At 46.0% G+C, this 20,705-nt stretch overlaps 1 protein-coding gene across 3 annotated transcripts in view; it reads left to right on the forward strand.

The window, feature by feature from the left end:
• WDR27 (WD repeat domain 27) overlaps positions 1 to 20,705 on the forward strand; it is a 2,413,256-nt gene that overhangs the window by 371,796 nt on the left and 2,020,755 nt on the right. For all 3 annotated transcript variants that reach the window (XM_069606956.1, XM_069606954.1, XM_069606955.1), the window contains exon 6: positions 9,339 to 9,390. In XM_069606956.1, coding sequence (XP_069463057.1) covers positions 9,339 to 9,390 — 52 coding nt within the window. The remainder of the gene's footprint in view (positions 1 to 9,338; positions 9,391 to 20,705) is intronic.

Genomic DNA, 20,705 nt, shown 5'->3' on the forward strand with positions numbered 1-20,705 from the left:
GGCACTTAAGGGGTTAAGACGTAGATCACAGGGTTAATCCTGAAATATTTACATTATGATAAAGAGTAACTTTATACATGATACAATGAATAGAACTTGGTATTTGGTAATACAATACCATTTTGCTCAGGCTGGAAGGAAGCTTCCTTGTGTGTGGAAGTCAAATCAACTCACATAATCTCTCAGATATGATGGCTTACCACAAACACATTTCATACGAGTTACACAAACCACCTCTTCACTAGTTTTCTGCTCCCAGGCCTGAAGTTTTTCTCTCCATCCACACTCTCTCTCTTGTGGTATTGTTACCCTTGCACATGTCCTTCGCACACTTGCACGCTCTGTTCACATTCCACACCCTGCCATCCGAGACAGCTCCATGAAACCTCTCTAGCACCTCTAAGGGCTCCGACTAGTCCCCACATCTTCCTGCACCAGAGTGGGGAAGATTAATCCTAACCCAGTCACCCACCTTGATGCAGCGTTTTTTTACAGCCTTCCAAATATCAATGCGCAGCTTGTTATTTAACTTTCTGTCAGCAATGTTCTTCGCTACTATTTTAAAGTCAATGTCCTTTTTAGACGATCTACCCAACCATGAAGGGCACACCCTGTTATTGGGTTTTCTTCCCCTCAGCATCTCAAAAGGGGAAACACCTGTGGTGACATGGGGTGTGAACATATGTGCAACTACTGTCTCTTTGGCAGCTCTCTTCCAATCTCCATTCTCCGCAATTGCACCCTTAATACTATTCTTTATGACTTTTATTGAATCTCTCGACAATTCCATTGGTCTCAGGATGATAGATGGAGCTAGTTTTATGTTCTACCCCATTTTCTTTGAGAAATAATTTCATTTCCCCCGACACTAATTGGACAACATTATCTGTAATAATGGTCGTGGGATAACCTTCCCTTTTAAAAATGGCACGTAGAAAGGCAATGATGTCTTTTGAACATAAATTCTGTACCCATGCAATTTCTACCCACCTAGATAACATATCAATACAAAACCGCAGAGCACCCTGACTTCTCACGGGGCCCACAATGTCTAAACATACACGCTCCCAGGGTATGGTGGGAATGGACATGACTGTCATTGGATTGATTCTTGTGGTATATCCTTGAGCAGAATCTTCACACCTGCAACAATCTCTAATGAGTTTCTCCACCTGTAAATCCATCCCAGGCCACCAATAATCCTGCCTTATGAGTTGTTTTGTTTTTTGTCATACCTTCGTGTCCTTCGTGAGCTATCTCTAGTATTTTCTTTCTTACACATGTGGGTGGGAACAACTTGTCTCCTCTCAAAACCATGCTTTTTTATACCAGTAATTCATCAAAAACATGCCTGACGGCTTCTGGCATGTTCCCCTTCCTTATCTCACTCCCTTTCACACCACTTTCGAGACATTCCTTTGCATACTTAAGAACTTTATCTGCAGCCGTAGCTTTTTCACATTCTTCCTCCGACACTACCTCTTGACTGACATCCAAAATGTGCTCATCGTCATTGTTACTTTCCATAATATTGGTCAATCGTGATAAACAGTCAACTGATCTGTTTGTGACTCTGGGTACATATTCTATTTCCCAGTTATAATCCTGCATGCCCGCAACCCTCTTTCAAATTCTTGATGAGACCTTATCTAAATCCTTTGTTGTCAAAATGTCCTTTAGTGGTTTGTTATCTGACCTAACCACAAACCTCGTCCCTCAAAGCAACAAGTGAAATTTAACGATTGCCCATTTAACAGCCAAGAGCTCCTTCTCAATCGTGGAGTAGTTCAATTCTGCCTCTCTAAAAACTCTAGAAGCAAAAGCAATGGAGTATTCTATCCCGACCTCTACTTGAGATAATACCACCTCCAACCCATGATTACTGGCATCTGTAGTAAGAATGCCTTTTTTGTTGGGATTGGAACCCTTCAAGGTGGGAACTTTGTTTAAGTTCATCTTTATCCTTTCAAATTCACATTCACATTGATCACCCCAATCAAACTTCACACCTTTCTTCACCAACCTCCTTGTGTGAAATGTCTTGCTGGCTAAATCTGTAATAAACTTGGCATACTATTCAGCCATGCCTAAGAATGAAATTACCTTATCGTTACTGTCAGGACCTGGAAAGTTTAAAATAGTGTTCACTAATTCTTCTTTGTGTCTCTAATACCTTTCCCCAAAATCCCATGGCCTAAATATTGTATGGTAGATCTACTGAACTTGCACTTGTCTTTACTAAGCGTCAAACAGCTTCTTTGAAAATGTCTAACACACTACGAAGTCTAAAATCATGTTCTGCTTCCTTTCCATACATTAACATGTCATCTTGGAAACATAATATCCCTCGCATGTGATGAAACAATAGGTACATTATTCGCTGAAAAACAGCCACAGCAGAAATGAGCCCAAAAGGCATGCGCCTCCATTGAAATAACCCTTCGGTAGTAATCAAAGCAGTCGCATTCCTAGACATCGGGTGTAACAAAATTTGGTGATATGCAAACTTCAAGTCCAGAGTACTCATCACTTTTGCACCCTTGATGGTACCTAGCACTTCTCTTATGTTGGTCAATGGGTGTCTGTACAGAATTACACATTTGTTCACACATCTAAGGTCTATACATAACCTATGTTTTCCATTAGGTTTGTGAACAATGACCAATGGTGAAACCGATTCGGAGATTTTACTCTTTCTATTACGCCCTGTGCTTCCATCTTCTCAAGTTCTTCTTTCACTGAAGCTCTGATTGTCAAAGGTACCGTTCTTACTTTCTGTACAACTGGAACAGCATAATTTTTCATGCGAATGTTGTGCTTAAATTCCAGAGTGTTGGTCAAATGGATCAATTAACTTGTCTTGATCTATGGCATGAACTGTTTCTTCGGCATTAGGATCGAGTCTGATTTTAAGTCTCTTTTGGTGATACAACTCAGTAAAGGATACATTCCTTTCTTGGAAATATACATTTTTCCTTTGGCTGTTCTGTCCTTGAACTTCATAATCGACCAAAGCCAACCTTCTAAGTCAATCCGTTTTCCTCCATAAGCAACTGGTTTCACAGCCACTTCTTTTAATACAATGTCTTTCCCCATTCTTTTTTCGAAAATGGACTTGGGCAACAAAGTATACTTGGCTCCAGAATCGATTACCATGGTTTCTCAGCATCAGCATCTTCATCTTACACCAGGTTAACTTCCTACCCATCAGTGGTGAAAGTGCATTCTTCTAACTCTTCACACAGTTCATCAATGCAATCCACATTTTCCAATTTTGTTCTATAGCAATTGGTAAAATGTCCTTTCTTGTTGCACCTTTTGCATATTTCTCTGATGCCAGGATATTTTTCGCTACTGGCTAGATAATATAAGCTGTCGCAGCGAAAACATCTCCTTCTCTCATTTCCATCTCTCCTCTCTTTATATCTGATTCCTCTCTTCTTTGTTATGTTGTCTCTTTTAATGTTCACCTTCCTTCTGGTCATATTCTTTTCTTGAACTGCTAGAACCTCTGGTATTTGTGGAATCTCCTCTTTCTGTATGTCACTTTCAACTCTTCTTTCTAACTCTTTTACACACTTGTTGGTGTGCTCAACTTCTTTGGCGACTCTGAGGACTTCTACTAAAGATGGATAGGTGTTCGACCAAAGAACTTCTCTCACTTTGGCATTGTTACATTCTAACTTGAATTGATCCCGCAGTCTCCCGTAATATACTGCTCTACTGTCTCTCAAGCTTCTTGATTCCGTTTACCAAAATGGTATCCCTCAAGAATGATGCCAACAGATTTCTCATAATGTTTATCTAACATTCTAATACATTTTTCATATTCTGTTAGACCAGATGACTCTTCATCGGACAGAGGAGGAAGATTTTCAAATTGTTCCTGCCCATAGTTGCCCAGACAGTGTATGAGTAGAAATGTTTTCCACTTGCTGGCATAATTCAAAACGTGTGCTGCAAATATGTAATGATCAAAACATTTTTTCCATCTTTTCCAGGGTACTATAGGTTCACCTTTTGTGTCTAGGAAGTAGTTTGGTGGTGGTATTCCTTGTATACTTATTTATGGTTGCATGTTACAAAAAGAGCACCAGGTATGTGCACTTTGATCTGGAGTCTTCTTTAATGGAATACGCTATGCTAATATTGTGATAGAAAATTAGGAATGGTGGTTTAATTGTGTAACCTTTGCCATATGAATTAGTGTGGCAACACTATTCCAAATCAGAGTTTCAGTGTATTTATCATAGCACACCCTTATTTACAAAATCTGGATGTTGTATCTTGAAAATGTATAACGGCTATTGCCGGTGGTTAAATCAGTATTAATTGGTTGGCAGCTGTACGATGAGACACGTTTGTTGTTGCCAGTAGTTAATGTAGTATTGAATGATTGGCAGCTGTATAATGCATGGTTGGAAGCTGTATAATGCGATTTGCTTCCTTGCCATCTATTCTATCTGCATCGCATTGCTTTGAAAACAGAACGCTGGCTTCATATCATTGACAAGTGTATACATGGTTGCCGGTGACAACAAAAGGGCGGCACGCAATGGGATGTACTGAGGTCCTTTACTCAAACGTCAGGTGACGCTGCGTGGGTTTCCTATGCGCGAAACGCTTTCAGCTGGTGCAGGAGCTTGCACCACTATGCTCGTCGCTGCAGGGATCTCTCTCTCATTGGCTCGTGCAGCTGTACTCTCACCACTGATATCGCGCTGGGCTAAATTTTATGAAATTATCACTGTGCACCTGGACGGAAGAAAGCTATGGAAGGTAGGGATTTCTGCTGGCGGCGCAGCGCATTTGACTTACTTTGATGTCAGAGGTAATCAGACGGGCAGGCCTCGGTCCAGTGATGCAATCTGTGCAATTATCTTTCCTTTGACCGCTCGCTCAAAACTTCCGTCCGCTTAAACAGCTAATGTCCAGAGTTTGTCCGGAACTGTGATGCTTCAGGAATGCATTTCTTTTGTGTTGCTGCTTTCGTTTATGTGGAATGCCTTTACTTGACGAACAGCTACTCGGTGGGCTGCCGTTCAATATCCCATCCTCGTCGCCACTGAAATGATCTCCGATGCAGGTTGATTTCAAAGGTGATTTTAATGAGATCTAGTGAATGCCCTTCAAGTGACATTCTCCCAGCATTTTTCCTCCAACCTTTTATGTTCCATGTTCCATATTCCAGGCTCGCTCAAGCACGGAACGTAAAGCATGAAAAAGAGAATGCTACACACTGATTCACCCCCACTTCCCCCTTCACCTTTCTGCATTGCCTCTTTCACAGAATGCGGCTGTTAGACTGATTTTTAAATTACACAAATCCACTCGTGTCTCCATACCGTATGGAGCTACACTAGCATTCAATTGCTGACCGCATTAAATTCAAGACAGCCTGCATTATCTTCAAATGCATAAATGGCATTGCTCCTCTGTATCTAAGAGAGCTAATTCAGCCATATCACCCAATGAGATAACTACGCTCCAGCGACAGTCATCTCCTGATCATTCCTCATCCAGCTCTCGAGGTGACAGAAGATTCTCCGTCTTTGGTCCCAGGTTGTGGAATTCTTTACCTCTACAGCTTAGGACCATGAGTTCTCCCCTGCAATTTCGTTGAGCACTAAAACCTTTCTCTTCAGGTAGATGGCCCCCTTTTTTTTTTGGGACCTCGTATTGATTTACATCATCTGCCTCTGCTGATATCATCTGCGCCAATATACGATTTAGTTTATGTGCGCTTTACAAATACAAAAAATCATCCGGTCATCAGAAGCAGGCTACAGTTGGTAAATTGGGAGCTACTGCGAGAATATACCTTTATGGTGACTATAAAAAGCATATGAAAGCATTATTGAGGACTTCAAGATTGCACCTAGCATATGAAGGCAGTCTCTTAACATGTTGGGTTACATCTTAGCATATGGCTACTATGCCAGATAGCCAAACCCTAAGGCTTTGCCAATTATTGGTCGCTTGGCATGGGTTATCTTTCACTTCTCCAATGCTTAAAGTCCTTGCCAAAATGTATACATATATATGGTCAAAACCGCATGTCACTCGTTCAATTGTGTGTTTAGATTCGAATGCCCTTCACCGTAAATTGGATTTTACTATAATTTAATATTTCATGTTGCTCTATTTTCCTTAGATTCTGCCACTGCTGCCTCTGAGTTGTTGGTATTGGATGTCTAGAACCCCATCAAATCTTGCTCTCTAAATTCCATCCACCAGAATCAAAGTTAATGCCCTACAGTCCTTGCTGCTTCCCCTCGGCAGGGGAAATAGACAAGGTTGCCCACTCTCCCCTTTAGTATTCGCATTAGCAATGGAACCACTAGCGCAAAGGATACGCTCTCACCCCTGTATCTCAAGGTTAACATATGGGGGGTCACACATTAGGTGGCGTTAAATGCTGATGAGGTAATCTGCTGTCTGCAGAACCCTTTATCCACCCTGCCAGCACTTCTAGACCTTCTGGAACAGTTTGCCCTGGCATCAAGATTCCGTATTAATCATGACAAGTCCATACGGCTGACTATAATGGAACTCCCTGAAGCTCTCCACACCCTAAGGGCCGCTATCCGTTTTAAATGGGCCGATCAAGAGATCACATACCTAGGGGTCTGTATTACTAATACATACTCCTCTCTCCTACGAGACAGTATTCCCCCGCTGTGGAAGGAAGCCAAGGAAATGCTGCAGAAATGGGAGATGCAGGAAATCTCACGGCTAGGTCACATTAGTGTGCTTAAGATGACCCTGCTCCCGAGGCTCCTCTATATTTTCCAGTACGTACTAATCGTTATCCCAGAGCATGATTTACTGGAATTGCAGAAAGCAATGGGGCAATTTGTTTGGTGAGGTTGGTCCTCCAGAATTCCCTGAAAGCTTCCCCTTCGTCATAGGGATATGGGAGGGTTGGGAGTCCCATCTATCCAGCTCTACTTTCGGGCAGCTCAGATTGCCCCGATGCTAGACTGGGCTTCACAGGAAATGAGGCCGAAATGGAAGGCGCTGGAAAAAACGGGCTCATCGGTCCCTTTGGTTCACCTCCTATTCCTTCCCAAATCTACGAGAGGCCTCCTGGAGGCTATGTGAGCCACTTTGCACTTCTGGGATAGAGCTTGTAATCAGCAAGGGCTTAAATCAGGGCTGGGCCCACTCTCTCTGGTGTTGCACAACCCAGAGTTTTCCCCAGGTATGGGACATGAGAGGTTCGCACAGTGGGAATAGCTGGGGGTCCTGCGGCTGAGGTACCTATAAATGGACGGGGTGCCACTTAACTTTGTGGAGTGTAAAGAGAAGATTAATCTTTCAACACTGGGTATTCCAAGTTAAGAAAATTGCTTGCTGACCTCTCATAGGAATAGAACTGAAAGTGCTGGAGGGCCAAGAATCATGTATGGTGTCTACTTGTTATCGCCTATTAGAAGGTGCTCCCCTGGAAGACAAGCTGCCATATATGGTGCGCTGGGAGAGGGAACTGGGAGTGGAAATCAAAGAGGACTTGTGGCAAAAGATGTGGTTCCCAGTTCACAAGAAGTCTCGTTGCAACTTAATCAGGGAAGGAGCCATCAAATTATGCTTTTGTTGGTACACGACACCTCAAAGATTACATGCCATTCGCTCAGACTATTCTGATCGCTGCAGGCACGGCTGCGGTCAATTAGGGGATCTCGCATGCGTCCAATTATACAAACATATTGGCAAGAAAATCCGGTCAAGGATAAAAGATATTACGCTATCCATGAGTCTGCTGATCCTACTCCTGGGGGATGTTCCCGATGATGGCACAAATCCAATGACGGGCCCTAGAGCGGACCTTATATCATACTTGTTGACGGCATTGAGGATAAATCGTGCCTGATTCTGGAAGACCCCAGAAGATCCCTATATCTCACAGTGGCAGGTGAAAATATGCAAGGTCCTATCTATGGAAAAACTTTTTGCACACTTGTCTGACCAAATGGTAAAATTCTCCTGTACTTGAACCACCTTCCTGGAGTTTACCCGAGGGAAGGAGCACATGTTATTTGGGGGACAGGTTATAAAACACCTACTGTTGAGTTAACGTTCATGTGACGACCGGGACTGTATGGGGTTGCAATGATGGATGAGATGACTATGCCTAATATTCGCGTGACTTTCTTTTTTTGGGGGCACTTTCTGGGTGGATGGGGCTTTTAATTAAAAATCGTAAAATGATGTTTCGATGATTCCTCATTCATGCTATTAATGTACAGCGATGTTATTATACTGTTCATCGAGATTTCAATAAAAAGATAACTTGGAAACAAAAATCATGCTCTCTTGCTTGCAACCATTCAACTTCAAGGCGGGCGTACCTGGGACTGGTGCCCATACACATTGCAAGAACAGGTTTTGATATATAGCGGCACAAACATATGGTATCTCTCTATTCAAAAACCATCAGATATATGCTGCCAGACTTGGTGGAGAGCTGGTATAATAACAGGAAGCGTTTAAGCTTGATGCACATCTGTTTATGATTAATTTCACATAAAGAAAACTAATTGGGAACATAGAAATGTGATTCTCGCAAAAGTGTGTGCTGCATCTATGCTTTCTGAAACTGAGGGCATCCAAACCCCTCTTGGCAGTAATCTTTTTCATGTCTTAATTTACTCTGATTGTTCTGTATAATAGAGCACACTAAAGGGAAATGGCTTTTGCCAGACTTTGATTTGTCTGTTCGTGACTAAGAGCAGCACTCAAATGATTGTGCCACATTATTAAAGATACCCTGAAAATGACATTCAGGACCAGATTTAAAAATCTGGTACCATTGTACAACATGTCTTTATCAGGGACTCATATTTTATTTTACATTTGATTTTACGTTAAAACTTTGGGGTGTAAGCTAGAAAGTGAAAGCATCAAGTTACAGGATAATGATGTCCATGTTTTTACCACATTGATTTCATTTCAAGATGCTTGCTTTGTGGGGGTGGTGATGTAGAAGTTCATTAGAAAGACCAGTGGTGCACAACTCTGGCTCTCAATACTCCAAAACTGTCAGGGTTTTTATGATAACCACTCAATGTGTAAATTATTTCCCATTTGGATCCATTGTATTCAGATATATCTCATGAATATTCATGATCAATAGCATGACAACATGACTTGTTTGCAATCCTCAATGACTGGAGTTGCGCCCCCCAGAGAGAGAACACCAGTGACTATGGAATTAATTAATAAGTCACACATGCGGTTAAAAAGGTGCCACTCTTGCTTGGAATATAACTTTGTTGCTCGAGAATGCGGTTTAGACAATTGCTTTATCTGCAACAAAATATTTTCTTTCCTCATAGGTGTGGGACCATTCAGCAGAATCGTTGATTCATCAGTCTTCCGTTTTATCAGGTACTGCTTTGTCATCCTAGTTTATCTGTGAGGTTTCTTAAGTACTTGAAGCATACAAGTCATATTGAAATGATGCTCGGTTTGTTATACTATTCTTTGTTAAATACTTACAACAGAACCTATCATTGGACCACCTAGAAAAATCTGTTAATCCCTTGCATATTAATTCCAAACTTGAATTCCAATTATAATGTGCGTTATTCAACATATAGTGTCTGCTTTTCAGTTGTATAGTTAGAATTAGGTTAGGGAGGAGAGACATAACATATTAAGTGTTAGCAACATGAATCTTCCCTCTTATACTAGATTGTTTTACCACATACAAACTAGTTTAAAGATAAAACCATGCCTGAAATAAGGCAGACTCAAAGCATTAGACTGTTAAAAATGGTGACACTACTCACAACATGGTATGCCCATAAAGCAATCTAACTGCGATAAAATATAGAAGGATGAAGGAAATACTCTAACCAAAGCCACGAATGAGATGAATATTAAACCACAATACTATGAGCGGCTCCAGTAGATAGAATAGGGATGGGTGGAGGGGGGCAAACACCTGATGTGGGACATGAACTGCATTTATTTGAGACTCTGGGAGATTCTGAGAAACTAGGAGGAAAGGCATATAACATACTGGTGCAGATAAACAATGCCATCCTGCCAATAAGAAACTAGGGCTGCAATGAAATGATTGCCTGTGTAACAAATGTGCTAGGAGATAAAGTGATAGAGCTCTATAAAAACAGAGAAGAGGAGAACCTCATACATTTTTAAGATATCCTGGAACCCCCCAAACTAACTCTGGAATGGGGAGAAAATAGAGAGCATACAATGATTAGTGCATTTAGAAATGGCCATTTAGTCACTGCAACTACCGATCCTGAATTTGCAACCAATGATAAAATCACTACCTCAAATAGGTTTGAATTTCTTTTTTTTTAAAACAACTTTTTATTAAGGTTTTAAGCACAGGTGGGTTCACAAAAAACATCAACCAACTGTGTACCATTCCAGTTTCAGCAAATGGGTCCCTCAGCCCCACGTCTCTGTCCCCCCTTTCGCTCACCCACACCCATTCCCTTCCATTGAATCTGTATTCTCCACTATCCAGGGTCCATATTTTCTCCCACCGCCCTCCCCTTAAAGTATCCCCTTCTAACCAAGTGTCTCCTTCCTCTCTCATTCCTATTTTCCACAAATGTTTTCATACTTCCGTAAGCAGCCTCTGTTCTTGTATACTACCTGGTCCCACCTCTTTACTACATCCATCCCTGATCTCCATGCTGAAATGGCTGGGGAGGTGGGGGTGGGGAGTGTGTTCATCCACTTCTCTGTTGTAGCCCTTTTACCCACAATGCACAAAAGGCTTAGGAAGCTTCTATCATGTCTATCGGTTTCCTCCTCGCCCCAGATCCCAAGTATTGCTCCCCTTGAATCTAGGCATTATGACATATCCCTGCCCTCTTCAACCTTCTGTTGCACTTTCCCCCAGTATCTCTGCAACTTTGGGCATTGCCATATCTTATGAATAAACGTCCCTCTGTGGGGTTTGTATTTAGGTCAAGTGTCGTCATCCCCTCTGCCCATCTTTCTCAACTTATCATTTGAGTAATACATTCTGTGCAGGTAGTCTATACAGTGCACTGTATTACAAACTATTTAACATGACCTTACTTGCAAGACAACCTGGCCAGGGTTGTCTCAAGGTCCTTGCTGCTGCTCTCAGGTTCTTCATTCCTCCTGCGCTTTTCAGTGGTCGCTCTTGTGACAGGCAGCAGCAACCGTGCATGGGCCCCCACATTCTTTGTAGGTCTGGCAGTAGGCGGTGACAGGCAGCAACGGTAACATCAACAGTAACATCAACAGTGTGTGGGCCCCAAAGTCTTTATATGGTCTGGGTTGCGTATGTCAGATGCAGCCCAGCACTTAGAGGCAACGTGGGGGCCCCACACTACTCACTCCACCTGGGCCACGTCTGCCAGGTGTGGCCCAGGTAGTTCAGGTGGACCACCTGTATGAGGGTGGCCCTTGATTTAAATTCAGCACCCAGGAGAGCTAAAAACATGTGTAGGGTGCTGCCCAGCTAAGGGGAGCACCAGTCAGCAAAAGTGCCTGGGGCCCAGCGGTGATAAGACCACCTGGGAGGTGGCAGTGCTTACAGGCACTCCCCTGATATTCAGGGGAGTGCCAGCATAAAGACCGGGCTGCAGCGGTGTCAGGGCACAGAGCCGAGCGCCTGTCACCCTTTAGCAGGGTTTCACCATTATCTCTGGCGCTCCGCTCGCGCCGTCAACTTTTTTTTCTTGTTAAGGAGTAAAAGGACCCTTGCGTGCATACGCACGTGGGTCCCTTACCCGATTTCCTTTTATTTCCTGATCCCCGGGGATCTGATTTTATATTTTTTTTGTTTTTTTCAGGATCCGGCGTGACTTAACGTATCAGGGATCCTGTCATTAATCCCAGACCGTGGGTTACAGATAGGTTCGAATTTCTGAAAACTCAGATAACACTATTGATATTACCAATAAAGAGTGCTGAGAGAACCAAGGAAAATAGTTTAGCAGCTCATATTAATGAAATGGATCACCATTAAACATTGGTTATCCCGATGTGACACCTAAGCTTGATCTGCAAATAAAGGCTCCTTCATTGAATTTGATGATGCCACTTTTAAACTAAATAATGGCGGGAATTTGTGAAATGAAATCTAAAATAAATGTTTTACCACAATATACTTCTTCAGCCTTCCCAGATAAAGTAAGCCCTAATCCACAAGCAATGGGTGAAGGTATATTATTGCACACAGAAGTGTCCTATGATGCAAAGGTAAGGAGCAGTAATCCAAAGAATAATGCAGGTGAGACATTGCTACAAAATCCTCAAGGTATAAAATAAGGGAAGAAAGTTAGAAACCTATAGACCACCACATTTAAGGAGCTTTAAGTCAAATGGAAGAGGACATAGTCAGACAGGTCGAGAAACCCAGAATTGTCCAAGAACACTGAGTCAAGATTGTATAACCACTTCGCCCATAAAAATCAGAACTATAGGGCTACGGAAAATTCTCTTTTCAAGATATTGATCAACGATATCCCTCATATTTATGACACGAGTACAGAGTCTACAGAAAGGTAAAATCTGCCACTGGATAAGACATTTTGGCTGGTCTATCCGTGGGTATATTTTCGATGCTGTAAGGCACCAAAAAGGGGTAGGATTTTGGCAGGATACCTTCCGATTGAGATTAGCAAATCAACATCTTGTAGACCGAATCTTAGCCATGGTAGCAAGGTCCTATCCACTGTATGGCTCAAATATCCAATGAAGACTTTCCCTTTCCTTACTCCAACTAGAACTTTGCATGAAGGAAATGAGAATCAACTTGACGACCTAGATTGACTTTCTACCCTTCAACTGAGTAAAAAAACTGTCTGCATCGGAAGATGTTTCCTGAAACAGACTTGCACCTTACGCAATGAAAGGGTCAACCCTTGAACTTGTATAATAGATTATAAGAGGCTTAGAAGCAAAGAGGGTAAACCACAAGTGCCAAGATTAAATAATCGTACACTGCATTATTTGTTTAGAGGAAACTTGTATGCTAGAAATGGAGGACGAACAAGGATACAGCTCTTTTTCTATGTCTGAGGCTTATAGAGGCTTGGTTTCCGGCCTGGATATGGTGTCGCCTTTCACTGAAACCCAGACCAACCGGGTTGTTTCTTCCAATCCACAGAGGAATTTAAATACCACCATAGGGCCAAAGAGGAGGAGAACATCCGCCAAGCAGGATGAAGCTCAGTAGAGCGGAGCTGGGCAAGAGAGGAGTCCCGCGCAAGACATACGCTGAGGTAGGTGGAAGACTTCAGAGCTCTGATGAAGGTGGAGTCGCCAAGCAGCACGGGACGGTGAGGGAGGGAGCACTGTCCTCAGCGCCAATGAAGGCAAACAGTGCCTGGAGATGCCAAGGCTACTAACTCGCACTCGTGGAAGCGAACCCAGGTCGGGAGAACCTCAGAACTACTGGGGCCTGGGGAGCTGATAGTCTGAGAAATGGTGAACTGAGGAACAGCAGGAGCAAGACACACACACACACGCGCACAAGCGCCCCCGCCCTCTACCCGGTCTGCCGATGCCAGTAAATTGCGAGAGGTGTATCAAAGAACCAGAAGGGTCGGCAAGTTTCATAGCCCTCAAAGGGCCAGCTGAAAAGATGGGGAGGTGAGCGACGTCCATAGCTTCTGAACAGCCACCGTAAACTGGGCTGAAAATCCCATAGCCTACCTGAGGCAACAGAGAGAGAAGCATACAACCGGGGAGAACTGAACCAAGAAACTGCATGGACTGCAGACAGCCGTAGCCCGAGTGAGGTTAGCCGAGGAACAGCAGGGGCGAGAGACTCCCAAAGAACTAACACAAGTGGGGCTGGAGATGCCCACCTCCTACCTGAGGCCAGAGACCAAGAACGTCCAGAAAAACTCTGAAATCTGCATTCTTGGAAGTTGCCTTTGTAAGATCTAAAAGACAAACTCCAATATCCCTATAGACTGGATAAATGCAGGTCCCTGGCAGAGGCCTTATTGAACAAACTTGTTTGTGACATTTTGTTGATTTTGAAAATACACTTTCCCTGGAACTTTAAGAGACACTAACAGGCCGATTCATGGAATTAATGCGCACTGAAAATTCCCACGCAAGCGTGCGAAAGCGTGCAAATCGCAGCCCAAGTGCGAAAATCGCAGCGAAACCCGCGCACAGCGATTCATGGAAGTCCGTGCGCGTGTAAATCCATGGATGTGCGCTAAAATCCTGCGTGGCGCACGCTGGCGCACACGTCTTCAAACAGCGTGCGCTACGCGCACAGCGAAAGCGCACATAGCGACGCGCACACAACAAAACTAGGCGTAACACGGGGTATAACACGCGGAATGGGGAACAACGCGTGAAAATGTGGGCATCACGGGGGAAGTACAGGAGGCAAATGCGCGGAACGCCCACACGCGCGCCTAAAACACGTATTCATGGAATCGAACGAGGCTAACGCGTGCGCAAAAAAAAGACACGCTAATCCGGAAACACGTACGCCAGCAGGAACCAGGCGTACGTGGACCCGCGCAACATAAAAGTACAAGCAAAAACCAAACAAGCTCAGACGCCAAGATGAATATACCGTTCCTCGCAGCAGTGGTCGTGGGATACCGCAGGAGGAGGAGGAGGAGGAGGAGGAGGATAGTCAGGCCCAGAATTTTTACACCCAGAACCAGCCTTTTTGGGATGCCTGACGACCAGGTGTATGGGAGGTACAGGTTTCCACCTTACATAATACTCGACCTGGTGAGTGAGTGAGTGAGTGGGTGGATGACCTCACATCACCCACCCTGTGCTTCCAAGCACTGAGCCCCTTGGAAAAGGTGCTCAAAATACTGCACTTCTTGGCCACTGGTTCATTTCAGCGGACAACTGCCATAGTGGGGGGGGCTCACAAGCCACGCAGTCACGCTGCCTGCACCAGGTGTTGGCCATCATGACTGCACGCCCATCAGTCCGCAGGCACATATACCTGCCCAGAACACCTGCAGAAAGGCAGGCTGTCGTCCAGGATTTATACGGGGTGGCACACTTCCCCAAAGTGCTAGGTGCCATTGACTGCACCCAAGTGGCTCTACGTCCTCCCAGGGCAACTGAGGACATCTACAGAAACCGCAAGCACTGGCATTCCATCAACGTGCAGGTAGTATGTGATGCCAAGGGAATCATCACCTCAGTATATGCCAACTATCCAGGGTTCACCCATGACAGTTTCATTTAAAGAATGTCAACCCTAAACCGGGACCTAGAAGCTGGGCGGCATGGCGATACATGGCTGCTTGGTGAGTATAAATGCCCCTGCACATGCATGCATGTCAGATACTGAGTAATGACACAACCCCACTAATGATACCCATCATCACCTCCCCAGGGGACAGTGCCTACCCACTGAGCACCCACATGATGACGCCAATTCGGAACCCCACCACACCACCCTAGGTAAGATACAACACAGCCCATATTGCAACCCGGGGCATAGTGGAGCGCACATTCGGAGTGCTCAAGTCACGCTTTCGCTCCCTTGACTGCTTTGGTGGGCAGCTGCTGTACGCGCCCCCAGTAGTGTGCAGGATCATAGTGGCAGCATGTGTCCTGCACAACGTTGCAACATGCTGGGGCCTGCCGGTGGACATGGTGGTGCCCCCACATCCCCAACCACAAGCACGGCCGTTGCACATGGGAGGGGAAAGCGCACGTGGTGAGGCAGCCCGTACGCAGCTGGTGGCTAATTACTTCACCTAAAATCACACCCCTGTGGAATGCACACAGCCCTGGCACATACCAGCTGACAATCAATGATGATGACATAAGGGACAGTCAACTGTCACAACCATACCAGCCTGAGATTGGTCACCTGGAATTGTTACATTGTGTGCATTCCTACCTGCCCAAAGACAACCAATGCTGTGTCACAAAAAAAACACACATGTATGCTGCATGAATGACTACCCCCTTGCAAAATACAACATGAAAATAGCGCCATGTCACCCAACCCCTCCCCAGCTCCCCACCCAACACACCATGGCATGTCATGCAATGTGAAAGCAAACAAAGCAATGCACAAGACCTGACACAAGTGTCACAAAGTGCACTGTCCCAAATGGAAACTGCCCAAAGACAATATGCTCCCAGTAATCAATAACAAACAGCACACATGAACAAATACTTACCACCAACACAATACAGCAACACGCCATGAAACATTGCAAAAACATGACAGTACTAAGTCAAAGTAGTGGTAGTCTTACAACCTGAATAAGCCAGCACATCGACCCCTTCCAACTGTAGAGTGTTGCTGCCACGCAAATGTGTCAGTGTACTGCATACACCATGAACTCCATCTGCAAACGAGACAGCCTTGTGAAGACATGAGGAAGGAACCTGCAAATTAGGAGGAAGACATGGATGCACAAGCACATATCAATACACCATGCAGTGTACAATACAACAACAATACCCACTAGGGATGTACACACAGCATTGACTACAGACTGCCCACACAGCTCATGGGAGCCCAATGTCACTGTGTAAGTCACTGTCACTTGGTCACACCCTTTGCAAGCCCATGGAAACGGGAAGCAGGAGGGGTGTGTGTGTCACGAACCCAAGCATCTAACCCAAACTCAGGACAAGCCTGCATGTGCCCAGCCGGAATACAGTGGATGCCCACGGGAGCCACACAAGGCAACACACTGTAAAAAAAATCTAAAATGGCCATGTGGGGGCTGGTGGGGGAGGCCACCCAGGAGGTTCGAGGACAGGGTGCACACCAACACCCACCTGCGTGGATGTTGCGAAAAAAAAATACCTCCATGGGCTCATGGCCTGCACGGCTATGCCATTGTGGGAGAACTGCTGTCGCTCTCTTCACCCTCTGCTGCTGCACCAGGTGGTGGTGGCACTATGGGAAGCAGCATTTCGGGAAGCCTCAGGTTCAAGCAGACTCTGCCTGAGGTTATGGAGTTCCACCCTCAGGGCTTCCCTGTGGCCCTGTGACTCTATTGATATGGATTCACGCAGAGTCTCCAGTGCTGCCCGTCGGTCCCTGTTGGACGCCAACATGTCTTCCCTGTGTGATTGGCAAATGGAGTCTGTTGCTCGATCTGCCTTTCAGGGGGGATAATGGAAGTGGCCACCCTCTCCATTGCCTGAGCCATCATTTCTACTGATGCTGCCTGTTGGGTTGCCATACCGTAGATGGATTTTTCCCATACAGTATTGCCTGGTGGCACATGGCCACCGCGTCGGCGGGCACCACACCTGTTCGGGGCAAGGCGATCTGCACCTTGCTGTGCTGGCACTGCCTGAGGCTGCAGGACTGCATTGCCCCTCTGATCTGCTGGCCTAGGAACAGGATCAGATGCTGTGGAGTGTGACCCTGCATCCGTAACCGCCAAAGGTGGACCTACCAACACTGACATCCCCATAGAGGGTTCTACCCCTGGTGCAGGTGGGTTGGACAGAACAGAATCCCTGCCAGAAGCACTGACCTGCAACAGCACATAAGTCTCATCATCCGACTCAGCACCTGAATAGAGGCCTGGGGAGCTGCACTCAGAGGCACCCCTCGACAGTATGGTCTGCAGTACCAAAGTGTTTTCACCCATCACCACAGCACGGCCCCCACTGGTGCCTGGTCGTGGCTGAGAATCCTCCTGGGTCTGCACCATCTCCTGAACCTCACCAGCATCAAGTGCGTCGTCACCTGCAAAAACAGGAAATACAAGAAATGGAAACCGGCATGAGCACCATAGCACACACATAGGCCTGACAAGACAGAGATCCTTTACATGGTTTACACATGTCCCACATGACTATAACCCTGGCATGCATGCACTGTCAATGATTTGAAGGGGAGTCAAAAAGGCAGACAATGAGGACACCAAGATGGAAAAGCAACACATTTGCAGCATGTCGTCTAGCACGGCATCACACATCAGCCTGTGAGTGGCATGTCCAATACACATACATGACACATGCCAGCACACAGATGTCATGTAGCATAGCCATGGTAAATTAGACAACTACAGCGATATGTCAGTGAATGAGTACTGTCACACATCCATGTCACATGGACATGATGAGAAGATTAATGCAGAATAGTGTTGCAAAATATGCATGTGCCGCACACTGCAACACATCCAGTGTACAATTAGACAGTGATTGTAGGCAGATGTACACATCAATGGTTGGTCACTTCAACATGACAGGAAACAACTATCATGTTCCACATGCAAACAGGCCCTAAAAATAAATGTCAGCAGGCCAATACTCCCTCGCCCTGAATGGTTTAATCATTCACAAAACCAGGTAACTAAATTGGCACAATGTGGGGTGTAAACAATGACAGAAGCATGTCACATATGTGGCATTAGGGATGAAAAAAGCATATGAAAAATGGGATAATCTAAACAATCAGCCTGAATGAACACAGAAAAAATCAGAACAATGTTGTTGCAAGATGATAGTTCAAGTGCAACAGCAGTAATGTGGGGCTAATTGGCTACTGTGGGCAGAAGGGATACTGTCATACCCAAATCAAAGGCACGTGAATGTATTGGAGGAAGCACATGGGTGACCCATAACACTCAGGAGTACACACCCTCACCTGGCACTCAATCAGAACCCGTCACCCAAACAACATACACATGGATTACACACACATGCATGGGCACTCACCGGACAATGCGTCGTAATCCGGTAGCTCTCCCACGCCTTGGATCTGTTCCTCTGTGATGAAGGTCCCAGCAACAGGCTCACATTCAGTGAGTTCGTTGTCCTCTGGTGGAGACCCACCGCCAGTCACCAGAGTAGCGGCATGATTTGAGGCCAGCTTGTTCTTTGCTCTGCGTTTCAGGTCATTCCACCGCTTGTAGCAATCATCAGCTGTGCGCCTCACAAATCCAAGGGTACTTATGCGGTACGCGATGGTCTGCCAGTGTGCCCTACATTGACCAGGTGTGGTCTTGCACCCTGCAGTCACCACCATTTCGCGGCTATGTCCCGACACATAGATCACAAGTGCATCAAGTTCGGGGTCATTAAAGCTAGGCTTCCTTGACGTGCCGGACTGTGTAGTCGTGTCTGGGGTCTCAGCCTGTAATGCCAGAGCACCCTTCTTCCTCTTTTTTAAAGGTGGAGAAGAGCCTGAGTGGCTTGCGCCGCTCTGGTCAGTAGGGGCAGAAGCGCAGGTGTACTGGGTACTGGGAGTGTGCGAAGGCACAATGACCATAGGTCGTGGTGCAGGCATTGGCTGAAGTGTGATGTTGGCAGGGGCAACGTCAGTTTGATGGACCAGGACCGACACTGTCCCGGCTGGGAGACTCAGAGCTGGGGTGGATAGAGCTGCAGCTGCCCCTGCAGCCTCCCCACCTTGCCTACGTGGGGCAGCAGATGACATTGCTGCCCCAGATCCACGTGGCCTGGTGACACCAACTTGCACCGGCACACGTGGCTTAGACTTGCTGACCTGGAAGTCAGCCTTGGAGTCATCCTGTGCCGGGTCAGGTGCCACAATGGGCTGGTCCAACAAGGGCTGAGCTGGGATGGTGTCAGCCACGTTTCCCTCAACCATGGGGGGGGGAGCATGGGTGTCCCTGATTGGTCCTCCACACATGGGGGTCTAGGGGCACCCTGCAAATCCTGGCCACGTCCCCTACCGCACCCACCACGCCCACCTTTTGGAGGTCGGCCACCTTTGCCTCCCTTACCGCTTGGTCTCCTCCCAACCATGGCACTGATGTTGTTGTGCGTATGGGAGTTGCAGTAAACAACTGTCCTGGGCAATTGGGGGTGAAAGGGATAGGGTACTAGATGGAATTCGTACCCTAGTGCTCTAGCAAGGCTGTCTGTGACCCCTGGGGGAAGATGACGGATCACGCAACGCACAGGCACCCCGAAAACAAAAAATTAACGTGCACGCGACCCCTCGTAGACCACGTGCGTGGAAAAATTAACCCGCACTACGCTGTGGCACCCAGAAACACAAAAATAAGCGTACGCGTGTTACACGCAGCCTACAATGACCTCTGAAGGGGTACGCGACACACGGGGCAAGCACAGTTGGTAAATGTGTGCGCGACTCACCGTCTGCCTGGAAAAAGAATGTGAAAAAAATGCGCGTGTGCGCGTTGGCAACACCCCCGCCAAAAGAAGAATTGTACGCTGTCTGAGGAGACAGGACAAAAGAAGAAGTGAACGCTGTTTGAGGAAACGGGCCCAACAAAAAAAATGAATGCTGTCAGAGGTAACAGGGAGTACGAACTTGAAACGCTGTGAAGTAATCGCTTGTGAACCGACAAGAAGTACAGAATTCACCCACTCGCTCTCCATGAAAAGCATGTACAAGGGAATGGGGTCCTACACGTACCTTTTAAAGCGGCCCACACGTACACCGTCACTTACGCGTGTACGCGCTAAGGCCCTTTCCTCCAATTACACGAGCTGACACTCGGACGTGCAGTTTTTGGACGTGTACGATGAACATGCACCCGTGTTGATGGAAAAGTCCGCGCGCATCCCGTCACTTACGCGCGTAGGCCCTTTCCTTGGATTACAGGCATTCACACGCGGACGTGCAGTTTTTTCACGCGCGCTGAACCACTATGCCCACGTCACGAGGGAAACACCCACGCAAATCACGTCACAGAAGCGCTTACACGCTAAGGGCCTTTGGTCCAATGAAACCGCATACATGTGCTGACGCGCTTACTGCGAAGGGCCTT

The sequence above is a fragment of the Ambystoma mexicanum genome, chromosome 4p, assembly GCF_040938575.1.
Source record: "Ambystoma mexicanum isolate Mex_15411 chromosome 4p, UKY_AmexF1_1, whole genome shotgun sequence".
Classification (NCBI taxonomy): domain Eukaryota; kingdom Metazoa; phylum Chordata; class Amphibia; order Caudata; family Ambystomatidae; genus Ambystoma; species Ambystoma mexicanum.